The 18,274-nt window shown below is 33.2% G+C and overlaps 1 protein-coding gene and 1 pseudogene across 1 annotated transcript; one reads left to right on the forward strand and one right to left on the reverse strand.

Annotated features, from left to right (window-relative positions):
- Window positions 1-18,274, reverse strand: part of LOC128217121 (uncharacterized) — a 219,034-nt pseudogene that overhangs the window by 31,984 nt on the left and 168,776 nt on the right.
- On the forward strand, window positions 1,652-13,274 carry LOC128217119 (uncharacterized). The gene is made up of 6 exons (XM_052924018.1): window positions 1,652-1,895; window positions 2,608-2,680; window positions 3,258-3,359; window positions 6,773-6,860; window positions 9,868-10,032; window positions 10,550-13,274. The coding sequence occupies exons 1-6, from the start codon at window positions 1,798-1,800 to the stop codon at window positions 11,647-11,649; spliced, it is 1,626 nt and encodes a 541-aa protein (XP_052779978.1). The 5' UTR covers window positions 1,652-1,797; the 3' UTR covers window positions 11,650-13,274.

An 18,274-nucleotide genomic window follows, 5' to 3' on the forward strand; every position in this document is an offset into this window, starting at 1 on the left:
GTGTTATGTTGTGTGTCTTGCATCTTCGTGTAAGGGGCTAATCACGATCGAAAAAAGAATCGTGAGAAACCCGGCCATGATATATTGAGAAACCCGGCCATGATAAATTGTATATGATTGTAGTGATGATAAATGGCCTCGATCATAACAACAACACATTTATTATCAACACTTAAGTTTCATATTTACCGTGGTGCCACGCATAAAGCCCGGGCAGTCTAAATAATAGACGTTCAAACCGGGATTCAGTTTCTTATCCCTTAACTGAAGGATTTGCCAAATATCATAATATAAAAAAATCTTAAAAAACAAATCCGTCCACGTTCATGTTCAGATATTTGTACTTAAAGCTCGGGATGAACTCCATGCGTTCTTACATGAGAAAGAATGAACACATCTTGATAGGCGGCATTAACATGTGATGATGTTTGTATGTCGGGGCGCAGCACATGCATGTACATGCGAATATACAAAACCATGTCCGGTGCTGTGATCATATACAGTTGACTAAATACTACTTTAAAGCTGTACTCTCACAGATTGACCGTTTTGACAACTTTTTATGTTTTGCCTTAGAGTAAGAATGAGACATATAATTTGTATAAAACACTGGACATCAGTGATATCAGACGGCCGGCGAAATATGAGATCGTAGTTGTTCATAGTTATGGTCGAACATTATTATTTTTTTATTGCTAAAAGCGTTACTAATGCTTTAAGATAATTGAACTTTTAGCCAGACCGTGTTTCGATCCCCTGAATTGAAGACATTGAAACCCAAATCAGCTGATTCTGAGTAAAAAAACAAAACTTTCTATCTGTGAGAGTGCAGCTTAAAAAAATAAACGGTACGGCTGTAAATGCAATGCTATTTGATGTTAATGTTAATTGCTTAATTTCCGGCATCCCAGTTTTACGAGATTACAGCATATTGGCATAATTCAAAATATTATAATTATGTGTGTGTAGGGGGGGGGGGGGTCTTCTTCTTTTTTTCTCCTTTTAAATTGAACTTTCTTATAGTTTATACTGTATGTCAAAATCTTTGATAACTGACATTCCTCTCAAAAAAAGACACGGTACTGTCGGTTTCTTATTCAATAAGTATATACACCTATACATGTATAAGATTGAAATAATTAAAGTGTATGTACATGTTCTAGAGTACAAATCATTTGTCACGTTAAGTTATCATTGAAGTACAGTTTCTTTGCTCTAGAAATTATTCATAAAGGCTATCAATCAACATTACTAAATGCACTTTTAAAAGGGCAGCATAGTTATTTAGCAGGGTATAACTTTTGGGTCGGCCCTGTGCATACGGAAGAAGCATGTTCGCTGTCTAGACGCTAACTGGGTCATGGTAATGCGCTGCAGCGTTCGCTTTACAAACAAATCCCTTCGCCTTTGCATTGCATCTTTTAAATGTTAAGTTACGGAGGCGTTTTAAAAATGCCATCATGTTTTCTTTGTTTTCACATGCGTAATTATTTCGTTTATAACAAAAACTAGCAGAAACAATTAACTGCAACTTTTAAATCAACCCTCATCGTATGGAAAAACCGAATCCAGCGAGCAATCGACTAAGCTATTAATAGTTTACTATTCACATTTCCATGCTACAATACGCGTGACTTCGATCGGTACGTCATATGTTTTTTCCTTCGGCACGTGAATGAAAGCATGATAGTTTAGCGGGGAGGAACAAAAAGCATTCGCACGTTGAGTTTGCTGGATTCAACTTTATTTTCTTGTATTAAAGGGTTGAGTTTTGCTTAACATGAACATTGTGCAGTTATGAATTCAATTGTGATGGACTTCGGTGCGCCAGCATCTATGATGACACAAAATTGTGGAGAACGTTTAATGCAGATCAGTGATCCTCATGGCGATAGGTAGGACTAATTGGAATTTAATTAAAAGTTAATTAGTAGAAGTGCCTGAATTAATACGATTTCACTAAGATTTTAAGCCTATTATTTTGCATTTTTGTGTGTATTGTATTTATTTAAATGCCTTAATATGCATTAAAAACTGAACGTATGATTACGGTACATGTATACCAGTAATGTATTATGATACAAATTGCAATGGTACGGACTCAAATTTAGAGAATATACTAAATGAATTTTTTTGTCAATACCTACAATGCATACTTATTTGGACTAATATTGTAATGCATGCATAATTCTGATGCGTTTCTAAACATAAAAGAAGCACTGCAAAAATAAAAAAAATATATTTATAATTGCATTATATACATGTATGCGAACAGTGGCTCCAAACTGAAGATTGCATTTTAATTGCACATTTTAAAGAAACATTGTTTTTTAGTTTTGCATGATAATGCTTTAAAAAGTTTTGTGCTACTCTAAGGTTTTGATGTATAAAATGGTGCATAGAGGTATTTCGATATATATCTCATATATGATAATCATGATAGAGTTTAATGATGAATTAAGTTTCGAAAAAGCTTACCTTTTGGGATGTCTGTTTGTGTATCTGATTGTCATGTTTATCATGTTCGGTGTACCGTATTGAGGTCGTATTTCAACTACATACATGTATATGGCTGCTAATCTAATTGACAACTGCTCTCTTTTTTAGATCGCTGAATTTTGGCACTTGTCATTCTGAAGAATTTGACATGCCGTTCGTGAAGAAGCCAAAGACAATCAGGGTAAGTTTCTGATTAACTACATGTACATCAGTTACAATGGGTGTGCGTACAAATCATAACAAAATGTTGGAATGTTGAAATTGATCTTTAATATTTTACAAAGATTGTGAAACAAGTTATTAGACTAATCGCTCTCGTTGGCATAATGTTACACGCGAGTGTGGTCTTGCGTTGTGAGGAAAACCCCACTTGTCCGGCTTGGTCCCACTGCGGACAACGCTAAAGGGAGAACGATCTTAAGGCTTAATAAGTGATAATAATCGATTAGCTGAGCTTGAGGTGTTAAACTTGTCCTTTTTTTCAGTTCATTTATGAATTTGAACTAAGACCTTTATACAGTATCAAATCACCATTGAGTCAAAATGTTTTCTTACTATTTTATTATCCTGAATCCTGTATGAAGTTATTTTGCCATCTCCTTACCTTGACCACTTGTTAACAGTTCATTGACAGGATATTGAAATAAATGATTCCCATTACACCTTCAAACAATTGGTCCTCATTAAAAACAACAAGTAGAGGCGGGGTTCGTTATGTATTGCAATATGAATCATTGTTATGTGATTTGAAATTTCAGGACCCAATGTCGCACAGAATCATTGAAAAGCGACGGAGGGACAGAATGAACAACTGCCTTGCAGATCTGAGTCGCCTCATCCCAACAAATTACTTAAAACAGGTGACGTGTTTTGGCGTGTGGTGTCTCTCCATGTTTTTCATTCATTCATCATCAGTCATCTAAACCGAAAGGGACTCTTTCACGATTTATAGGGTCAGATATGGAACAAAATAATTTTGAATTAAATTTGAACAAAATAATTGTAACAATGATGAAACATGGTCAAAAGTTCAATTAGTAAAACCTATATTGTTAATAATTATTCCAAGATATGAAGAAAACCATTCTATTTTGCTGAGTTTTAGTAAGATTATAGAAAAATGATTATTTTATTTTGAAGTCCGGAGTATGCCAGTTTCTGTTTACTTTTTGTTAATTAAGAAAGTAAAATAACTGTATATAATCAATTAAGTTTAAAAAGATTGTTGCCCAAGTGAAATCTGTGAGTGAGTCCCTATAAACGTAACGTGTTTCTTGGAAAATAATATTCTGCATGTTTTTATTATAAACTCTCTGTCTAAAATCAGTAGATAACGTTAATTGTTTTAAATATATTGTATAGATTTTAATTTTTTCCTATAACTATTATTTGATTATTAATTAATTATTTGTATACATGTAATTAAATGCATAACTATGTATTTATATGTGCACACCAAACGTGTGTACTGAATTGTGTGATCAGGTCCCTACAATTGATAAGCTTCTGGTGTTTTTAACCGTCGCCGGAATGGTCAAAAGTTACAATTTACTGTTTTAGGAAAATATCAGCTTTTTGCTTTCGGCTTTAAGAGCTTTGACTTGAGAGCTTTGCTTTAACGAATAAATGATGTGAAAAAGGCTTATCAGGAGCAGGAAATGAAAGCTGTGATTACTGTGCTTAGAAATTTACAATTTACAAGCAATTTGATCCAAAAATATGAAAAAAATTATGAAGTTAAATAGTTTGAACTAGAGGGATAGATACACATTTTTGAAAATCTAGTAGGTTTTGATAGGATATTTATAATTTATTAAAAGAGTAACCAATGTTAAGTAATGAGTTTAATGTCATTACAGCATCACTTTGCTTAGTAAACTGCATTTTTCTAGTAGTGTTTTTCTCTCTATTAACTAGTTATGCATAATGTATTTCTCTGTTATTTCTTTGCAAAATATTTTAGCACTCAGTTGTTTATTTGCACGAACCATTTTCGAGTGGTATATATTTGTTAAAAATTCACATATATAGCATGCAAAATTATGAATGCTATAATTTACCTCACAGCACGTTCTCGGAAACTTGTTTAAAATTTTAACTCCAGTTTTCCCATATATTATATGCATTTTGGTAGCATGTTGATTTTTGTAGGTTATATTTTCTGATTTTTTTTTCAATAAACAGGTTGGTAGTTCTCTCATTGTCTAAATTAAAGTTTTAGAATGTTTTTGTACAGAATTGACTTAATTTTCATTTTATTAATATTAAATTTAATTCAATTACACAACTTTCAAGAGTAATATATTATGCACTACAACAGAATAGTCAGGAAAAATAGTGGAAAATGGCGAAAAATTGATTTTATAAGATTAGGTCCCTGGTGGTTTTCTAGGACAGTAAGTTATCGCTTTTGGCTAATCCAGCTACATCAAAAAGGCAGCGGAAGCTTATAGTTGACGTTGAAGTTCTGAGCATATTTCAGTGCATACACGGAAACGGCCCAAGAAAGTACATCTTTACATTCCTACTCCTTTATTTGGAACTATTTTGTCTGTTTTATGCGATTTGTTTATGTAAAATTCTGATTTATTGATTGAATGATATTTTGTTACATATATTTGGTTGTAATTTTGGCAAGTTAATGCTCATTGTAATTTTTATATAATTGTGAAGTTTAAAGTTTAAGTGTAATGATCATTTTTTGACTGTGCAAAATACTGATTGGATGGGAATTTAAAGATATATTCTCTTTGGCCTAACTGTGAGTTTTTTTTATCTGTTTAAAGTCTGTGTCAAGAGTCAGTTGAGTCAGCTTAAAAAACGCTTTGCATGTCATACACTATGTTCATTAGTACATTCGTTAATCATTCTAGTATATTCAGATTGTTGTGATGTCCTTCAAATCTGTGTGTTTATACTAATTTGAAAAGTGCTGTTCTATATTAGTAAAACTGACTTATTTGCTTTATAATAGATTTCACTTCAGCTTCTTGAAAAAAAGTAATCAAAGTTAACTTTTTCATCTATGATATGCTATTTCGACTTATTTGCTTTATAAAAGAATTTATTTCAGCTTCTTGAAAAAAGTTATCAAAGTTAACTTTTTCATTTATCATATATATACTACTTCAAATTTGCTTAGTTATATGGGCAGAATGGTTGCTGAAGTGAAATAATACTATGACAACTTGATGTGTTCTTTTAAAACATATACACCATTGGCCACTTATCTATGGACAAACCCAAAAAGGAAATGTTGTCAAAAATACTCACATTAGTCTCATAAGATTGAATGAAATATCAAACAGACATTTATGCCATTGATAGATCAAAATACGATCAGATTGAGTATGGATTGCTTAATGGGTTTGTCCACACTTTTTTGACCATGTGTGTATTCAAATGAAAACTTGAGAATTTCTTAGTTTTCATGGAAAAGTACAATTTAATACAACAAATAAAGCAAATAATTTGGAACAATATATAACAGTAGCTGTCCTTGTTAGTGTGTGTGTGTGGTATGAATGTTTCTTCAACACCTCATATATCTTGCAATCTAACTAATAATCGTCTAGTTATTAGCTGCTGCAGGTTCTTTAAGCTTGGGGTGTCCCAGATGGCATCAGTTGAACTTGCTCATGGACGTCGGAGATTTCTGGGGAAAAGTGACACTTACCTTTTGTTTTTTAACAATTTTTTCATAATTGAATGCGTAAGTAACCTATCAGGAATGTTTGGCAAAAAATCTGCCCTATGGTAAGCAATGTTGCTATTTTATATAAATATTCATTTAAATTGAATAAGATATCATTTTTTGTTACATTCTTGAATATGATTATTTCAAGAACTAACTAGAAAAAAGGAAAATAAATAGACTGTTCTTATTTGTTTTTGTACATTCTTCTTTCTTGGATCCTGAAATAAATAGCAAAACATTTCTTACTTTTAAACATTCCTGTTTCCATTTATTTAATACCTTATAATCTTGCAGTAACTTAAAATATTTTTATAAATAAAAAAAGCAATTTAGACTTATATCTCTTATTCTTTTTTTAAGTGTCACAAAGAGTATTTGAGATAAAAACCTGACCACTCCGGAAACAGAACTTGCTAATAAGCCATAAAAGATGTAAAATAACCTGTTCAATAAACCAGTTATTTCGCATAAATTCTTTTAATTTAAAACGGATCACGGTCACACATCTGTATATATACGTGGAGGTGAGTACAGTTTGTTTCTCGAAATTTACTTTTTTTCTTTACAATATTTTAGGGTCAGGGCAGAATCGAGAAAACAGAAATCATCGAAATGGCGATCAGGCACATCAAAAACCTGACAAATGTGGTGAACAAACACTCAGGTAAGATAAGATAGAATAAAATTATTTGCACTTTGTTTTAATTCACTTATATACCGCATGTTAGTTATTAAACGTTGTCCTTGACGACATGGTAAAAAGACAGTTACATCATTTACAATTTCAACAACTCTGTGCGTGCATTAGCTATTACTCATTCAGTATTGTCAGGTGCGTTTGGCATGACTTAATCAGAACAGTTTAACAAACATGATTTCTCATGGATAAAGAATCCTTTCCTTGTCATCACTTTCCATGCACCTCTCCAATTTTAAACCAAATTAAATATGGATCAGGCACATATATAATTATATAAAGTCTGTATGACCAATATAAACTTTTGAAAGTTGGCCAGACAAGTAAAAATTATTGAAAGTCAGCCTGACTTAAAGTATAAATTATAAAAATCGGCAAGACAAGAATAAATTATTGAAAGTCGGCAAGACAAGAATAAATTATTGAAAGTCGGCAAGACAAGTATAAATTATTGAAAGTTGGACAGACAAGTAAAACCGAGCTCAACAAGTTTGCTATGTACTATAAGCTCTGAACATTAACACTAGTTGGGTCTACCTTTGTTGTACACTTTGGTTGTAAATGTGATTTTGCATTAATTGTCCATGCAAGGAGTTGTATTTGATAAAATCAAAGAACATCTCATAGTTTAAGTCTTAAGATGTTTTCCTGCCTTTATTCTGATCAAGGAGGGGTGTGTTAATATATAAAGTTTGAAAAAGGGAAGGGTTAACGCATTTTATTGCACATGAGGATTCTTAAAGCATTCTATTGCATGTGATAAACAACGTGTTTTTTCCTAGTTTTACTTTGACCAATTAAAAATGTTCAGCTCTCATATTCCAACAATGGAATGGAAATTTTATATTGTTTATTAAAAAGACACCAGTATACAATCATGTTAAAGGGCACAACCATATAATAACATACATACAATCAGCTTAAAGGACACAAACATACAATCACCTTAAAGAACACATACATACAATCAGCTTAAAGGACACATACATACAATCAGATTAAAGGGCACAACCACATAATAACATACATACAATCAGCTTAAAGAACACATACATACAATCACCTTTAATACATACAATCACCTTTAAGACTCATACATACAATCACCTTTAAGACACATACATACAATCAGCTTAAAAGACATATACATACAATCACCTTAAAGGACACATACATACAATCACCTTTAAGACTCATACAATCAGCTTAAAGGACACATACATACAATCAGCTTAAAGAACACATACATACAATCACCTTAAAGAACACATACATACAATAAGAATAAAGGACACATACATACAATCATCTTTAAGACTCATAAATACAATCAGCTTAAAGGACACATACATACAATCAGCTTAAAGGACACATACATACAATCACCTTAAAGACTCATACATACAATCACCTTAAAGGACACATACATACAATCAGCTTAAAGGACACATACATACAATCACCTTAAAGAACACATACATACAATAAGCTTAAAGGACACATACATACAATCACCTTAAAGACTCATACATACAATCAGCTTAAAGGACACATACATACAATCAGCTTAAAGGACACATACAAACAATCACCTTAAAGACTCATACATACAATCAGCTTAAAGGACACATACATACAATCAGCTTAAAGAACACATACATACAATCACCTTAAAGAACACATACATACAATCAGCTTAAAGGACACATACATACAATCAGCTTAAAGGACACATACATACAATCACCTTAAAGACTCATACATACAATCAGCTTAAAGGACACATACATACAATCACCTTTAAGACTCATACATACAATCAGCTTAAAGGACACATACATTCAATCACCTTAAAGAACTCATACATACAATCAGCTTAAAGACTTGTACATACAGCACCTTAAAGGACACATACATACAATCAGCTTAAAGGACACATACATACAATCAGCTTTAAGACTCATACATACAATCACCTTAAGACTCATACATACAATCACCTTAAAGACTCATACATACAATCACCTTAAAGACATCTACATACAATCACCTTTAAGACTCATACATACAATCACCTTAAAGGACACATACATACAATCACCTTAAAGGACACATACATACAATCAGCTTAAAGGACACATACATACAATTAACTTAAAGGACACACCTCTATGACATATAACTACCATACAGGGCACATGTTTACTATCAACAATGAAGAGTATGTGTAAAAGTTTTCATCTAAATATTATAATAGTAAAGTATAGCAATTTTTTTCCTCAATTTGTTAATGTTTTTACCCAATGGTGCAAATTGTGCAATGATTCATATAAATAGATATAATGAATTATAGTATACAATGTTTATATCTGTTTAGTACCAGTATTTACACTAATAGCAAAGTAAAGAAAAGCAATCCATTCATGTAGGTTTGATTTTAAACGCATGGTTGATAACAGTTTTAAATAGTTGGTAACAGTTTAAAATACAGTTGATAATAGTTTGAAATATGTGATATGTTGAATTCAATCCATCCTCAATTTTGCCCTTGCCAACCGGCCAGTGTTACAACTATACATTTGGTGACCTTAACTTAGCCTACTTCTATCATGAGCTCATTGAGAGCCCCAACATTTCAAAATGATATTCTAATCATGAAAATGTTAAATGAAATCTCAGTTTGTGTCAATTCAATTATCTTATTTGAAGCAACTTATCAGTGTAGCCTAAATTTATAAACAAAATTTCATAATTTGTAGACTGTTTAATGGTTAATAATCAATACCGGACAATATATTAGTTTGCTTTTTATATTTTAAGTAAAACTTCCTGATCAAGACCTCTTGTTTGAAGGAAATATTACTTCAAACATAAACCATTAATTTCTTAATTCATTTGAACTAAAATGAATAAAAATAGTACACATATAATAATTATTGACCACACCCTTAAAATGATAAATCTCCTTTTGCAGCTCTCAAGTCGAGTCTGCCAGATCGCTTCCTTGGCTTTAAGGAGTGCCAGGATGAGGTGATGCGATACCTTGTAGAGGTCGAAGGCTGGGACGCGCATGACAAACTCTGTAACCGACTCATGGCCCACTTGGAGCAGGCAGGGGAAAAGTTCCGGATTATGAATGGTAAGTTGTAATGATGGGTTGATTTACTGATATGACCTGATTGACGTTATGCAGAAACACTTTGATAGAATTATTCAGAAGCATGAACTGGATGAAGTGATTGAATAGTCATGTGATAACCTTGGACAAATAAATGCCTGTCAATTTAGATTTTATTTATTTTTTTGTTATAAAAAGTAAGTAATTCTCAATGGCGGTCTTAATCTGGTTAAGCTTCATGCCAATTTTGATAGTATTGTACTGTGTCATCAATTATACTTAGTTGATACGATAATTTAGCTTGTCTGTATGATTTGGATGAAAGAGAGTTGAGGTAGTGTCATAGCTTATGTGTGCCTTTGCCAGGCAATTCTTTTTAACCTTGTCCATAATTAGAAAATCATTCAAAAATGTGCATAAAACTTTGAAAAATGGATGAAAGTGATGTTATGTTTTCCTTATTCAAAATGTAAATTCAAGATATCACATTATGATCTGTAGAGGTGATGATTTACTTACAGAATATTTTGCATTTTAGATGAGTCGCTCAGCAAAGCGGCAAAAGAGGAACAATATCGTCATGTAGAGGAGGACAGTGGGCGACAGCTCACGCCTATGACCGTAGAACCGGGAGTTGATACAGGTACCCTTATGGCAGACTTCAACATGGGCTCGCCCCCAGTAATCCCTTCATTCAATGGAGCAGTCCAAATGCAGCCTCAGCCAAATATACCCATACCTTCCCCAATGATTCGAGACATTGATCAAACTGGTCAGACAAGTCTATTTGGTGGTCTTGAAGCATTAGCAAGTGCCCAACAAATTACACAAGATCATTTGAAACATGACAAACATTTGTGGTCACTCTTAGCAGCAAAATATGAAGACTCTAAAATGAACGTTGAGGAGAACTCATCGTCACCGTACCCTAGTTCAAATTCATCCAATAAAACAGATTCTGGCATCAAGTCATCCACACATGGAAGTGATAAAGTCTTGTACAAAGTTCCAATGGACCCGAATAACTACCAAACCATGGACAGTATATCAGACAAAAATGATAGTAGTGTGTATAAATTCAAGCACAAGATTACCAAAAGGTTCTCAGAAGAAGGGAAGAAAATCCCACAGAGTGATTCATCATCAAGTTTGGGTTCAAACGAAAATACTCAGCGTGGCATAAAGCGGGATATGGCTCGTCATCCAAGAAGTCTGTCAAGCTACATCTCATCCTCGTTGTATTCCAACTCTGATCTGAATGGAAATTCTTCGGCAGGAGACTCTGGGAGTGGAGAAGAACCAAAAATTACTTGTCCGTTACCCGGTTTCGTTCTTCACCCGAAAGGGACGCATTACGTTCCCATGTCAATACATCCGTCAAATGTAGGTAACGATTTCCTAGACAAAAGTAAGTACGAGCAAAACACGAAGGTGTTCCATCCAATAAGCATTCCTGTGAACTTTGGGGGCCCTTTGTTGTACATGAAAAGGGTGAAAGAGTGGAAACGTGAAATCAGTTGTCCGAGTGACAGTCGACCTGACTCAGGGGAAAGCCGCAGCGGAGGTCCCTCGTCCGTTGAAAATTTAAGTGGTACATCTGATAATAACTCGACTCCGGAAGAGGAGCCCAATACCTAGACTTTTGCTCATTATTATAAAACATTTCTCACCCCATCATTATGTGTTTGTTAAATTGTGATTTTTGAAATATATTGTGAATTATTGTACGATACGAATTGTTACTGTTGTTAAGATATATTAATAATTATATCGTTTGTAAGAAAACTAGAAAAAAATACATAAAAATGCTATTGTTATAATTATAATGTTAACATTATGGACATTTTATATTTGTTAACCGACATTTTCGAAATTGCTGTTAAGTTTTAAATGAACAGAACTGTGTATTAAACATACATTATTCAATGTAGTAGATATTAGATATTATTATGTGCCATTTTAGATCCATATTCTTTTATGCAGTGTCTTTAACTTGCATTATGAATGCCAACAAGGAACTTAAGTTAAAAATAATTATTAATTTAGTCTTCATTTTTTTCTATTCATTATAAGGAAATTATTTAACATGAAACATTTTACATGCATAAAATTGTATGGTGTTAAATTTGTATTGTTTAGCATTCGTATGGTTTGCTTTTGTGTAATTTGAATTCAACAATATTTTAATCAAAATGACACTGTTAATAACTTGTTACTCTATTTTTGATGCAAATGATAAAGATTTTGTTTTGGGGGAAAAGAAACAACAGTTTTGCACTTTAAATGTGTCAGTTGTAGAAGACTTTGATATGTCGAACAGTATGAAGGCTCACTATTCTTGTTTGGGAATAACTTGTGAAACATTTTTATTTTGAATTGTTTTAAGACTTTTTAAAGAAATTGAATTTTATGATAATCAAAATAAACAGTTTTTCATTTTGTAAAAGAAGTTTAAGTAAGTATTTTTGCTAAATAAAATAAGAGACTGAAGTTTATTACGCTTAATTAATTTCGAGAAATTGAGCCCGGGCAGATACTTTATAATGCTTCCTTCTAGATGTATGTAGTATTTATCATGTAAAGTGTCCATATTGTAAATGCAATAATTAAAACAATAGTGATGTAGTATTTCATAGAAATCGGTGCAATCGATTCATATGCTTCTTCTTATCCCTAGTTTTAGGTGGTTACCAATAGAAATATAGTTAATGACTAAGTTTAAGAAAATGATTTTTTGGGAGTTTTTTTTTCGGTTTCATATGAAATACTTACAGAACCAACAACCTTTGTTTTTTAAAATATACACTCTTGTGCACAGTGGTCAGAAATTGGCTCAGGGAGACCAATATTTGATATTAAAGCATATTGAGAGCTATTTTTTTCCAACGTTCTGTATCCTGTGTGTAGGAGTGTATAGAACTTTTTAGGTTTATAATTTCAATCATATGGATGGGATTGATAGTAAATTTTCAATTAGTGTTAATTTTAGTTAAGCTTATTTTTAATTTTTGATCCATCTAGTGTTAAGCAAATTGGAACAAAAAGGTTTCTTTTACTTTTTCCAAGCAAACATTTCTTTAGTTATTTGATTTGTATGTTTGTATTGAAATTATATGAGTGAGCATAATTACTTTGAGATTTTGCTGACATTTAAGTTGTATGATACATGTATGAACCGGTTGTTTATCACTGGAGAGCCATATTTAAATTGTTAATTATTGTTAAGTTTTATACAGTGGTATTGCCGATAATAAATAGAAAGAAATATACATTGGGTATTTTTTAAATGTCTGTCATTAGACATATAAATTTACCTGCGACGGGGCCAACCAAGTCCTTTACGCTTTCACTCCTGAAGCTTTTGGTTGATCATCACAAAACATCAACAAAATGTGTATGAGTAGAATATCTTGGCCAAGTTTGATAGCAAGCAAAACTCTTCAAAACTATGGCACTGGAATTTACTTTAATTGGGTGAGTTATAGCACTCTTACTTCAAAACTTGTTTGTTGGATCATCATCAAACTTGGACAATATGTGTATGGGGAGAGTATTTAAACTAACTAGCAATGTCTCCAAGTCACCTTACAGTTATGGCCCTTGTATTGCTTGAATTACTCAAACAATGTTGCATGTCTTTAACTCGAGCTTTTGTCTGATCATCACCAAACTTGGACAATACATGTATAAGCAGAATATCTAGGCCAAGTTCAATAACCAGCCATGCCTCCCGAGTCTCTTCAGAGTTATCACCTTTGAATTGCACAAACTTCATACAATGTATCACGTTCGCTAAAACTTATTCCGTTTGGTCCAATGATCACCCCACTTGGACAGTGTATCTAGCCAGGTCTGATTACTCACCCAAGACAATTCAGAGTTATGACCCTTACATTGATTAATTTATTAAGACATTCTTGCCCAAGCTGCAACTCAAAACTTTTGTTGGATCATAACCACACTTGGACAATCCATGTTTGTGTATGAGCATATTATCTAGGCCAAGTTCTCTATCCAGCAGTTTTTCACCAGTTACTGCAGAGTTATGGCCCATGAATTGCTTAAAATACTCAAACTATATATTGTCTTCGCCGGAACTGTATAAGCTTTTGTCCAATCATCACCCAACTTGGACAATTCATCTAAGCAAGTCGGACAACTCGCCCAAGACATTTCTAAGTTATTGCCCTTGAATTACTTAAGTTGCACACACTAAAAAACCTCATTTTTTTCAAATGGTAACTGCTTTATGACAAAGAAATTTGTTAATAATTATTATAAAGAACATAAAGTTTTATTCTTATCAATCTACATGTCATTCGATATACATAATTATAAACAATCATCAAATTAATCAAATAAAATGAATATTAATTACATGTTTGCCGACATTGTTCTGCCAGTACTGTGTAATTACAGCCCTTGATGTAATGTGCACACGTGTTCTAACAAAGCATGGAACATCCTTACAATTAGTGAATTATAAGAGAATTCCCCGGGAAAATCTTATGCTGGCTCGAAGTATATCGGTGAAATAAAAACAAACGTCTGCAGCCTGGTAGAAACACGTAGCTTTAAATGTAATTTCCTTTGCATTGACACACTGTCTAGATGTCTTCTCCTTACATGGTTTTATTTCTATAATACAGATTGAATTAATTTCAGAGAAATTCAGGCGAAATTGTATGCCCTGAACAAACTGGGTTATTCCCATGAAGTGCTTTAAGACCCGAAACAGTATAACAAATGGCCAATTAAAAATGCAAATTGGAGTAACAGTCAGAAAAAAATCTTTGTCTTTTCAGTCTCCTTCCACAAGATATTAGACCGAACGTTCCCCCCTTCTTAACTACATCGATGGGTCTAAAGATAGAAGTATACGGCTCTTCAATTCATGGTTAATAAGTAATTCTGTTTTAAAATAAAAGCTGTATTGCCATCAGTTGTTTTGGTTGTCTGGAGGTGGCGTAAAAACTTGGACCATGAGCAGCTAGTGCTCTCGAGGGATTGACAAAGCATTTGTACCGAGAATTGAAGGCAAAACAACAGTTAAAATGGCGCCTTGTGGTTGTGATAATTGCAAAGTTACAATCTCTAGAGTAATTGTTGCTTTTAACATTTCAGCATCCTATTTGATCGAGTGTTTTAACGAGGTAAGACATGGAATACTAAAATAATAATCACTGACAGTTTAAACACAGTTTCGCATGTCCATCAAAACAAACAGCTTTCAACGGGAAATATAAAACAATTCCCTAAACGAGCACGAGACCTTCGAGTGTATTTGTCCAACATAATCGATTCACGCATGAGCAGCGGCAAAAATATTAAGCACGAATTGCACGTGGAAAACATGTTTGGTTTGAATTTTTATACTGAATAACCTTTACTGCTTAATGGAATAACATGTCTGTAGATGGGCATATGTCAGGTGTGAACTTTTGTGGGCAATCAACCAGATGACATGTTTTATGGCTACAGTAGACATAGTACCTGATGGATACCGCGGAGGTCGCAAATTCGGGATGCGCCTTGCCCCCCGAATATACAAACACTTTACCGAAATGCATTTTTAGACTGGATAAAACGTCTGATAAAGATTGAGGAGGCGCATTTGGATCGGTTCCCCTGAAGGCATTATTGACTGTGAGTACGATGTTGTCCCACGTATATTAGCTGATTGACTGACATAAGTGATTTGGATAGTCAAACATTTGAATGTGTGTGCTCTTGCTACCAAACTAAGTCATGGATCGTGTCGGGTTAAAACGTAGGCCACTAGGTCCAAATGATACGCTAGTGCGAATGTTCTATGTAATCTTCATTAAACTTGATAATAATGTGTTTATCATTGATTCAAAATTCGAACATGGATTGTCAAAATGTAGCTCACTTGGTCAAAAGCTCGAAAAAAAAACGTGTCAACTCTACAGGTCGCATTTTTCAACTAACCGGATAGTATGTTTGCCTTGATGGAATCTTGGTCAAGTTTTATTTCATAAGGTTGGAAAAGTTCATGTCTAATAAAATAGTAAGTCACGAGGTCATCTAAGAACAGCCCTATAATCTCGAGCCACATTTTATACCCAGTCTTACCCTGCAAGCCAATCTTGTAGAACTGTCGGTATGTTTGCCTCATTGTTATCTTGTTCAGGTCCTTCGTATGTTTATTTCAACACTTTTCAGACCTAAAAAACTATTCCTCCTCTTCCCTTCTTAAATTTGGTTATAAAACATCGTTCTTACAAAAAATAATGTATAATGTATAAAATGTTTAAACACGCAGATGTCCATATGTACTATTGGTTGAGAGGACTGCACATGGCCGCTCCGATAAACACGGATGTCTTGTGGAATAAAACGTGAGATTAATTAATGTCTTCAATCGATTGTACCTAACACGCTATTGTTGATCTTTGATGTGATTACTCAGTCGCAGTAGAGCTGGCATTTTTCGCACCATAATACTCGTCAACAGACACACGTACAAAATGCTACTAGTAATAAACAAGTTTAGAAGTGTTTTGTAATTCAAACACAGGTTTTTGTTGAAATTGTTCAATAATAAATGAACCTGCAAGTGTACCTTTGCCTTAAGGTTTCTGTTTGTATCGAAAGCAATTTCGGATGTATATGGACTGTTTTCAATGTCAGAAATTGGGTATTTTATGTTCGCTGCAAATAGATCGCGTAGTAATTTTATTTAGCAGTTAATGTTCATTGACTTAACTCTTGGGAATCTTAATAATGTTTGCAATGATACACTTCACTGGCAATCAATTCAAACTTAGACCAACAAGTACAAGCTAAACACTTCGTTTAATTAATGATATAATTCAAAATTTTACGAACTACTTAAACTGATTTACCGGCATACATCCGAGGTTGTTTTCGATCAAAATGGCCGAGTAGTTCCAAATGATGAAGCAGGCGCTCGCAAAAGCTAGCCGACAGACAGAAACCGAATGCTGCTTCGCTGGCTAGTATCAAGGACACAGTTCTTGACAGTTCTTGCCACAAGTATTCGTTTTTTCCTGCCTGGCATGAAGGTTTTCAAATAAGAACTTGACGCTAAACTTAGAATCAATTTGGAATGTACTAAGGGGCTCGTACATTGCCATACAACCCGACGTCTCGTACAGTAATTAGAGGCGAGATAAAGGTTGTTTCATCCAGGACATGTCGTCATTTAAAAGTCATTGGTTTGTCCTTTAAGTACATTTACGTAAGCCCAGGCCAAAATATCACGTCACTTCTCAATCTCAATCGTACCTCATTAAAATCTTGGTTGACTCACGAAATCCAACCTGTCAGGACTGTTTAGATATAGGTGATATGGATGGATAGTCCCAAAAACCATTCACTTTTATTTGATTTAATGGTGTGTGCTAAGCATGTTTATGCATGTTCATATAAGTAAACCCACACAAACAGAAACATATTGTAATTAATAAAAATAAATAAATAAATAAATAAATAAATAAATAAATAAATAAATAAATAAATAAATAAATAAATATTATAAATGACTAAATAAACACTTTTTATTTCACAGAAAGGACAGCTTTCAAGCTCGTAGCTCGTGTTCCAAATCACACATATACTTAAACAAAACATGAATTTTATTTGTCAAAAACGATTTCATATTCTGGCACACTTTTGTAAAATTAAGAAAAAGCTTTCAAATTTCATCAATATCAATGTGATGAAAATTATAAGCTCACTCCGCTCTGAATGATAACGGGACAGGGAAGAAATATGGCACACAGTTGTATTTTTCGAAAATTATTTTCCTTATGAACACAATGTTTTAAGGCCTTCCACGGGCCAACAAATAAACTCTTTCAAAAGATCATGTTTTATATAGTGTGTTTTTTTCAAGATTAAAACATACATCCTTCGCGAAATGTTTTAGGGTAATAAGGAGTTGACCAAATTTGACGAAATCGGTCATATTTTAAAACAAAAAGCATTTTTGCAATCTTTTTTTGGAAACGTCTGTCAACAATATAATTTTGTTTTTGTGTCAAAATGCCCCAAACTATCCAACGAACAAAGTCTAGTGGTTTCCTGATGATATCGATTCAAGTAAGAAAGATATTCAATAAAATAATGAAAATAGTGGATTAAATTCATTTCCTGGTTACAAAAATGCACAAATCTTGTTCAAAATAGCTGCAATCACAACAAAGCCACAATACATTGTTGATTTGAAAGTGTTGTCTATTTTTAAGTATGTTATATTAACAGACAAAATTACAAT

This window comes from Mya arenaria, chromosome 14, assembly GCF_026914265.1.
Source record: "Mya arenaria isolate MELC-2E11 chromosome 14, ASM2691426v1".
Taxonomy (NCBI): domain Eukaryota; kingdom Metazoa; phylum Mollusca; class Bivalvia; order Myida; family Myidae; genus Mya; species Mya arenaria.